The 9,327-nt window shown below is 51.5% G+C and overlaps 1 protein-coding gene across 3 annotated transcripts in view; it reads right to left on the bottom strand.

Moving 5' to 3' along the window:
• Window positions 1-1,239: 1,239 nt before the first annotated feature.
• OLFM2 (olfactomedin 2) overlaps window positions 1,240-9,327 on the bottom strand; it is a 61,313-nt gene continuing 53,225 nt past the window's right edge. The window contains exons 2-6 of one of the 3 annotated variants that reach the window (XM_012729804.1): window positions 6,906-7,055; window positions 5,214-5,360; window positions 4,757-4,976; window positions 4,070-4,176; window positions 1,240-2,579 (exon numbers count right to left, since the gene is read on the bottom strand). In XM_012729804.1, coding sequence (XP_012585258.1) covers window positions 1,902-2,579; window positions 4,070-4,176; window positions 4,757-4,976; window positions 5,214-5,360; window positions 6,906-7,055 — 1,302 coding nt within the window. In that variant the 3' untranslated portion in view covers window positions 1,240-1,901. The remainder of the gene's footprint in view (window positions 2,580-4,069; window positions 4,177-4,756; window positions 4,977-5,213; window positions 5,361-6,905; window positions 7,056-9,327) is intronic. The other 2 variants (XM_012729803.1, XM_012729805.1) reach the window with 2 other exon arrangements.

The following is a 9,327-nucleotide window of genomic DNA, read 5'->3' as shown; positions in this document are numbered from 1 at the left end:
CACACAGAAGTGTAAGGAGCGCTGTGTGCGGATGTGTGTGAGGGTGGTGGGTGGCTATGCCTGGCGCCGCGCCCATGGACAGCAGCCCCGTACTCGTGTGAGGAGTACGTGAGCCTCTGTGGTTTTGGGTTCTGTTGAACCAACAGCTCTGTTTTGAACCTTCCTTTAGGAGAAAGGGGTGTTAGAAACAAAAGACCGGCCCCCCGGCCGCCCATGCTAATGTCTCCGAAGTGTCTCGGCCTTTTTTTTTTTTTTTTAGCAGGTAAAAGAAAGTGGTTCAGCGTGCTCTTCCGAGAATCGATTCTTTTTCAGTATCAAACTTGTTAATTTAAATGGAAATTAATTACTTTTCTTGATGATTTCTTTAAAAATTGGTTTTAAATGAGTGCATTAGGCAGTCACATTTATTATTCATTGGTTTTGCAGCATTATGGCCCTGGTAGCCAATTCCCTGGAGATGCCACCACTGAGCAGAGATGATTTAACCGAGAGGCCATTAGAGACCGGGATGATGGGGCGTAGGGAGGGGGTTCTTCCAGGGAGAAGGGTTGCTACCTCTAGCTTCAGCAGGATGGGGTCTGGCTGGGCCCGTGGGCTCTTTACATGATGTTCCTGCTCTGGACTCAGTGGGTACCAACTGACTTTGTTCCCACCACCAGCCCCTCACTCTCCTTGCAATCAGTATCCCCCAGGACACCAGGGAGGATTCTACCCCTTGTGTGAACCCGGCACCCTTTAGTCTCCGGCAAGGCTGCTGAGAATTTGGTCTCCCCTGCTTCCACCACCCAGCTCCCTCTCTTACCCTTCCTGCCTCCAAAACTTTCTGGCTGTGCCTGTCCTTCCCTCCAGAAACCCCAATCCCTTTGTTGAGACCCTACCCTAACTCCTCCCAGAGAAAAAGGGCTCCCAGCATAGGCATGTCAGTTGGGGATGTGTGGGGTGTCAATTGCAGGCACCTGGTATCCTTCCAGGTTATTTCTAGCACTTAGGTAACTGAGCAGGTGTACTCCATTAAAATTTTAAAACTACAGAGCAAAAAGATGAAAAAAAATGCCCTACTGCGTCTTATGCTCACAGTAGAACATTTAAAATAAGTCATTTAAAAAGCTGCCAGACGTCCCAGGGAAGCACAATGATCTATGAGTGAAGCACCAATTGGAATGTTCACTCAAAGCCGGTTTTTGTCACTGTGATAGAATTAACAGCTATTTTGCTCAGATTGTTTTTAGGTGACCTGTTTTTGATGGAAACAACAAGACTGGGTCTACCCATCTGTGTTGCCAGAAAACTCACCCCTCCAGGACTCCCCATTGTAAACCCTGTTTGTGGACCTTGTGGCCTAGGACAAGGAGGCCCAACTGGAATGGCTCTCCAGGCTCGACTTAACCTTCACTACTGCCCCTCGGGACACACAGAGCAACCAAAGCATCAAATGTCAAAGGTCCCGTTTATTCCGGCAACCCGGAAAGAAAAAGTGTAAATAGAAAAAGAAACAGATCCATGCACTCAACTCCTTAGGGAGAAGGGGAGCAGGAAGGGTGCAGTGTGAGGGAGAGAACAGTGGGTGGGAAGCAAAGAGGGGGGTCAGGGAAGGAAGAGAGAGAGACAAAGAGTGAAAGAGCTGGAAGTGATCAATAGAAAGAAAGGGACGGACATTCAGAGAAAGGCAGAAAGACAAAGAAGCAGAGTATCAAAATCAGATCAATAAAGGAGAACACAGAGAAAACGCACAAATAGAAATGCGAAAGCAGAGAGTGAAAGCTCTTGAAAGCGGGGAGAGAAAAAAAGGACAGGAGAGTGGGGGAGAGAGCCACAGAGACAGAAGATAGACTTGAAGGGACACAGGCAGAGCAGAAAGGGGCCCCAGTGGCCCTGTGTGGCAGCCGGAGCTGGGACCATCTTTAGGGGTCCCCGGCAGTGCTGATGACATGGAAGAGGGTGACATTGTAGAGCACCTGGTGGCCATTGTTCCAGGTGTAGAGGGCCCGCTCCCGGGGATTGTAATCCAGCATGGAGATGTGGGAGTACTGGTTGTGGAAGGGCACGTCCGTGTACTCATAGCTGGACGTGTTGGTGAAGTAGGCGAAGTAGACCTTGGCCCCAGCCAGGTGGGAGTTGGTCACGTAAAGCACGCCACAGATCATGAAGGCCTCGCCGGCGCTGCGCTTGGGGTAGCCGGTGTCCCAGGACCGCATGACCTCGAGCGTGTGCGGGTCCAGCCGGCTGACCACAATGTTGCCCGCATTCTGGTTGGTGGTGTACACAGCCCAGAGCCCACTCTCGTCCACCATGAAGTCCATGTCGGAGAAGCCGCCCCAGGAATAGGGGAAGGTGTTGTTGTAGCCGGCCCCGGGGAGGCTCCTCTGCACCAGCACAGAGCGTGAGCGGAAGTGGTACTTGACCACCACATTGCTCTGGTACTTGTTGTAGAACAGGGAGCCATTGTACACCACGTGGCCTGTGCCGGCCCACGGCTGGGGCAGCAGATGCTGGATGAAGTTCTGGCCTTTGATGAAGTCTCCCAGAGTGCGGAACTCCAGGACTCGGCGGCCCTTGTAATAGCCATCCATGTACCAGACCTGTGGGAGAGCTGCTGGTCACAGGGAGGACCACGGCCAATGACCAAGAGGTTCTAGCAACCACTCAGCCATCAACCGCGACCACTAAAGATATGGGGGATTGCCGTTTCTAGGCACGCTCCGGACCCAGGAATTCACTGGTCATTGGATGTGGGGCGGTTAGAGGCTATTGGACAGGTTTTAAGTGACAAGAGGTCACTTGAATTCATTGCACATGGGTAGCTCCTTTAATTACAAGGTGACCAGGCTTGACATCATTACTCTCTAATAATGGTTGTGCTAATTATTAGCATTTGTGAGTGTCCTTACTAGTTCTGATTTTTGTGTTAATAAGCATCTTTAAAAATTAATGCTAGGCCCTCCCTGGTGGCGCAGCGGGTTAAAGCACAGCACTGAGAATCTAAAGCCGCTTCCGCATGAGTTCGATTCCCGCCTGCCCCGGAGGTGACCACATGGGTGGGCAGACCTCTCCTGACCCACCCGCTGCTCCCCTCAGCAGTGTACTTCGTCCATCTGCCTGTTCTGTTCCCCATTCTGTCTCTGGTGAAGCCTCTCACCGCCCCTGAGCCTCTGGCCTGTACCCCAGTTCTGTATGCACAAATAAATAAATAAAATCTTTAAAAAAAAAAAATTAATGCTAAAGTTGGCCCTCCCTAGTGGCGCAATAGGTTAGGATGCAGCACTGCAAGCTGGCCGCAGCTGCTTCAGTGTGAGTTTGATCCCCAGCCCCCAAGATGACCCACATGCTCTGCTCCCATCCACTGCTCCCCTCAGCAGTGTACTTCATAGATCTGCCTGTTCTGCTCCCCACTCTGTCTCTGGTGAAGCCTCTAACCACCCCTGCACCTCTGGCCTGTATCCCAGTTCTGTATGCATAAATAAACAAATCTTTTAAAAAAATAATTAATGCTGAAGTTATCATGACATTTTTGAAATTGCATCTCAAAGACACTAAGGAGCCTGCTCGAGGTTCCCTGGCTATGAGGTGGTGACAGCAGTATGCGGAATCCAGACCCCAAACCCAGTCACTTGTCCCAGCATAGTCCCTGGGAGGCTAACAATCAGCAAGCAAGCCATCTAGCAGGGTGGAGCTAGTTACTACTAATCTGTGACACCCAGTGGCCACCCAATGGCCAATACCAGTCACTAGCATTGTCACTGGGCAGCTAATGGATGGTCGCTGTGGATCGGAGGTGATGTGCCATCATGACCGCAGAGGCCACTGGAAATCCACAGTCACTGAGTGGTACTGGGGGGTCCTCTAGCCCTTGGAAAGGCACTGGGCACTGGGTAGTTAGAGGTCAGTGATCATTGGGAGTTGGTCAAAAGTGCTCATTATATTTTCAGGGCTAGAAGTTTCTTGGTCACTCGATGGTCACTAGGGGAGGTCCATGGACCCGGGAGGTCAGAGGACACTATAAAAGAATCACTGATGTGAAGCTGCCAGGCAGCTGTGCTAAGTCCTTCCAGCTTTGGGCACAATCACTTACCCGGCTATCTGCGCTGGGGGCCATGGTGTCAGTCATCCAGGAGCCAAAGCGGGACCCCATGGCCCGAATGGTGATGGGGTTGCTGACTCCAGTCAGCTTCCCACAGCCTGGGAGGCAGAAAGAGGAGTAGATGAGGGTGGGGGTGGGAAGAGCCAAGGGAGGCAGGACAAGGATGAGGTGGAGTCAGCAAACTGAGAAAATCTGGGACCACAGATGAGGGATGCTTTAGAAATCTGGTCCTGGGGCCCTCCCTGGTGGCACAACAGATTAAAACGCAGCACTACGAGGCTGTTAGCAGCCACTGCAGCATGAGTTCGACCCCTGGCCAGAGGGTGCCCCCCATAGTGTGGCAGACCCCTCCTGACCTGCCCGCTGCTCCCCTCAGCAGTGTATTTCATTGGATACGTCTGCTCTTCTCCCCACTCTGTGTCTGGTGAACCCTCTCATCCCCCGCATCTCTGGCCTGTACCCCAATTCTTAGGTGCATAAATAAATAAATCTTAAAAAAAAATCCGGTCCTAAGATGGAATCAGGCTGAAGTGAAGTGACAGGACCATTTCCAGCTCCTGGGTTTATTTTTGACCTTGCATAGGGAAGTCAAAGATACCAAAACTGTGTCCCCCTTAAGGGTACATAGATGGGGTTGGGCATGGAGGTCAGGGGTCAGGGTCAAGGGTCAAGGCATACCCAGTTTCTGGGCACAGGCGTGGAGCCGGGCCTCCAGAGCCATCACCCGCTGCTGCAGGTCCTCGTACCCGTATGCGCCCATCTCTTCCTGGATGGCTGCAAGGCTGCCAGAGAGATTCCTCACCTCCTCCCTCAGGCGCACGACGGTGCGTGTGTCTGCCTTGTACTGCTCCAGGACTGAGCTCAGGGGCAGCAGCTCTGTCATCCTGTCCTTCAGCTCCTGCCCACCAAGACAGAACCTTCGCTGGTCCTGACCTTTGACCCAAACCTGACCCCAACCATTGACACATGCTTCACCTTTTCCTTTGATTTACAACTGCCTCTTGACCTTTGGGCCATGCAAGGCTCTACACCCCTGCCAACTTTCAATTCTTCCCAGGCAACGCCTTAGTGGGAACTAGTGGGCACTGCTCCCCAGATTTCCCTTGATCTCTGACTTTAACCCAGAAAGACCTACCTGAAAGCTCTTGGCTGAGAGCGACCCACCAGCGGTGCGAAGCCGTGTGTCCAGGCTCCGCATGGGGGTCTCCATGCTACGCACATACTGGAGGTCACGGTAGGTCCGCAACTCAAGGACCTCCATGGACTGGGAGACATTCTGGACCTAGGACCAGGGAGGGTGAGGGAGAGCCAGACTTCTGCCCCAAAGACACCACGGACAAGCTGGCAGAGCCAACGGTCAAACATCCAACCGTTAGAGGGAAGCCCAGAGTGGGCTCTGTGGAGTTCCTTTAGGACATCCTTCCCTTTAACACAACCACCTTCTTTCCCTGATGTTCCAGCAGCCTGCCCCTTCCATCCATCACCTCCCAACTCATCTGGCCATCTCTGCCCTTCTGCCTGGTCTCCCTGTCATCCATACAGCCAATTGCCAGCTGTCCATACAGCAGCCAAATGCAGCTCTGCACGGGAAGACCGGCACACCCCCACTTCCCCACCTCCCCTCCCGCTGCAGACCCAGTGCTGGTCCTGCATTCACCCCCAGACCACTAGTCCTGTTCCTTTCTCTCCTAGACTTCCTCCCTGGGCCTCTGCCCTTCTTGGCCCCGAACTGCTCTCACACCGGCTCCTTCTCGTCCTTAAGTCTCGAATCCTCAGAGTGACCCTCTGGCGACCCTACAGGTGGCCACCCCCCCTCCCTTTACCTGGTGATTTTCTCAGCTGTGACTGTCATTTGCCGCCTTCAGGTAGAACCTCACAGGCAAACGTGGTGTCTAGCCTATCTGCAGCTGAGTCCCCAGGGCCTAAAACCAGTCCTAATAGGTGCTCAATAAATCCTTTTTGGCTAAACCAGTGAACTGAATCACCTTGCCCTGGCTTCTCCTAACCCACACTAAGGGCTTCCTAGTTCCCACCTCTACCTGGCCACAGAGAGCTCCACCTGACCAAGATAGCTAACTCACAGAGAGCTGGGGGCTTGTTGAAATGACATGACATAAAGTTTGCAGAAGCTGAATAGCTGGATATCACCCTGGATCTCGCAAAACAATTTTAGAACCATTGTCAGCAACCAGTGGACACCACATGGATGTCCCACGTTGTCAGGGAAAGCAATTCTGGTGGTGTCACGTTGTCAGGGAAAGCAATTCTGGTGGTGTGGGCACACAGTGTCCTGCAGCTAGTGGACAGAGATCCCAAGGGCCAAACAGATCTCTTCCATTCCCTGCTAGGCCTGTTTCCTCCTTCAGGTGACGAAGGGGAGGCTGCTGGTCCTTTTTAACACTGAGCTGTTAGAGGTGACTAATGGCAGGTCAGCTGGGCAGTGGCATGGGGCATAGAGTCTATAAAGGACACTGAAACACTTTGGGCATACATCAAACAGAGGCACTGGTATGACCATGATCAGAGGAGGAGGAACCTGAGCTTCTTGGGATGAGGGTGAGGCCCCCTCCCCCGAGGACACAAAATGCCTTCTGAATAGGTAAGACTGGGGAATGAAGAGCTGAGTGGGGGAGCCTCGCAGGGCTGCAGACAGGGTCCTCCCTCCTATCCATACACCGTGCTCAGCTGCTCCAAAATATCCACTTGTAGGATATTTTGTATCCACCAGCTCTGAGTCATCTGCACGGCTAGATCTGGCCTGGGCTGACCGGGTAGGGGGACGATGGGAACCAGGAGACATTCCCTGGGGAACCTGCAGGAGCCTTACCTTCTCCATCAGCTGCCGCAGCTCCCGGCTCCGGCCATCTCGGGAGCAAGAGCTCTGAGCAGGGATCACTGCGGTGCAGATGCATTTTCCATCGGGGGCCTGAGCTGAGGTGTACAGCTGCCAGCCTTCTTCTGGGCTTTGGAAGAGTGTCTGCAGAGAGGTTGATGTCAGAGAACAGAAACCCAATGGGGAATTCATTCTTCCCCACCCCCTCACTCCCCCCCCAGGGAGAGAGTGGGGAGGGGGAAGGGAGGAACAGGTGCCCTTGGCCAGACCCCCTGGGATGTGCTGACTAGAGGGGCTCCATTCACAGAAGACAAGACTGCACTACCACAAGGGGGTAAGGAACAAGGCAAAAATTTGGGGAGTTCCAACCCTCCCACAAGACAGGAATTCATTTTCTTACACGCGTTCACGTCCACAACCATCATCAGAACATAGACCCACTTGTTTATGTCAGAGCTGGACCTTCCTCTCTGTTTCCTCCAACCCAGGGTGATTCATGGACTCTGGATGTACTGGGGTCCTATTTTCACCCCACCCCCACTCTCTCAGCCCCTGCCTCTGAGGAACTTGGGCAAGGTTATGGCTAAAGGTGTCCTCACAGACACTTCTGTGAGGACTCAAACCTTTGAGACTCAAACCTTTGACCCAAACTTGACCCTAATCTTTGACACATGGTTCACTTTTTTCTTTGATATAAACTGGCCCTTGACTTTTAACCCACACAGGGTCCTACACCCCACCCAGCCTTTGACTCCTTCCAAATTAAGTTTCTAGTCAGTTTATGCTGTTCAGATAATCAAGTATCATTTATCCCAAGCCATGCCCCTGGGAACAGTCCTTCAGCGCAAGACTTATCAGAACCTTTGAAACGTTAATGTGAAGGGGCGATCAGGGAGGGAAATTTTGGCATCAAAATTCTGAACAAGCTGGAGGGATTTGAGAAGCATTCACAGAGCAGGGAAATCCAGAGAGCTCTAACTTTCCAATCTCATAAAGAAATACCTAACAAGTGCCTGCTTTATACCAGGCATAGGTTCTGAGTTAGGGATCAGAAGAAGGGTGAAGAAAATAACTGGTCACTGCCTGTAGACTTGGTGGAGCAGGTATCAAACACATGACCCCACTGATGCTTCCAGGACAATATGTACTTTCTCAAAAAGAAAGTACAGAGAATAGTAAGGAGCTTCCCCAAGCTTTGTGTCTCAGAGGAGAAACATTTCGCTCAACTTCAGGGCTGAATAAGCCTGGAGGAGGGGATTGCAGGGAGTCACAAATTTTTGGCACCACAAATTCTGAACTACCTGAACAGATTTGAGAAGCATTCAGAATGCACTGAATAGTCAATGAAACACGCTGGGCCCCCAAATCAGGTACCCTTGGTCTTCTCCAGACAGTGTCACAGGTCCCAATCTTTATCCAGGCATGATGGTCTTCTCTGTTCTAGAAATTTCATTAAGCTCCTACTGTATGTCAGACTCTGTTCTGGATATTGAAGACACGGCAGTGAATAAAACACACATACACAAAGTTCCTCTAGCAATTACATTAGAATAAGAGAAATTCCCAAATAAGTAAACATCAAGTATTTAGAGAGTGAGGGATGCCAGTGGAGACGAAACGCAGTGAAGAGATTATGGTGGACACTGTGGTTGGGGGGTATTTAAGGACTAGTTAGTTAGTGTGACCTGGGAAGTCCCCCATGAAACAGTCAACACTGGAAGGAGGTGAAGAAGAAGCCAGGCAGATATCTGGGAAAGGAACTTGTAGGCAGAGAGAACAGCAAATGCAAAGGCCCTGAGACAGATTCCTGCCCATGCTTGGAAAATCTGGAAGAAACGTCCATGGCTATAGCAAAGTGAACAAGCGGTAAGGGCAGGAGGGGATGGGATAGCACATTCAGGGACTGTGGACCACAGGGAGGACTTAGGCCTTTGCTCTGAATGGGATGGGAGCCATGGAAGGCTCTGAACAAAAGAGGACTCAGGCGTTCACAGGTGCCCTCTGGCTACCACAAGGAAAACAAACTGAGGTGGGGGTGGGAGGACAAGGCAGGAGACCAGAGTGGGGGTTCAGGCCAGCAACAATGGTCGATAGCCAGAGGGGTGGACAGTGGAAGATTCTGGTCCTACCCAGGATGGTCTCCTAAGGGTCCAGAAGAAATTCTGATCAAACTCCAAGTGTTCTACAGAGAATAAAGCCCACAACAACTGATCATTTACACAATAGTCACTGATGCCCAGCAGAGGTTTTTCCCACAAGCTATGTCAGAGATAGACCAGGCTCTGAGTTCCCAGCAATCCCAGAGACTCCAACTATTAGCCCACCCTTTTTTCTCCCACTCACTCAAGTCTTTTTAAAAAACATATTAGAATGTGAGCAAATGATATAATTGTACAGATGAGCTTGACTCCCCCAC

Source organism: Condylura cristata, unplaced genomic scaffold (genome assembly GCF_000260355.1).
Source record: "Condylura cristata isolate star-nosed mole 26May11 unplaced genomic scaffold, ConCri1.0 scaffold00025, whole genome shotgun sequence".
NCBI classification, from domain to species: Eukaryota; Metazoa; Chordata; class Mammalia; order Eulipotyphla; family Talpidae; genus Condylura; species Condylura cristata.
This window is presented reverse-complemented; position numbering and strand designations above follow the sequence as displayed.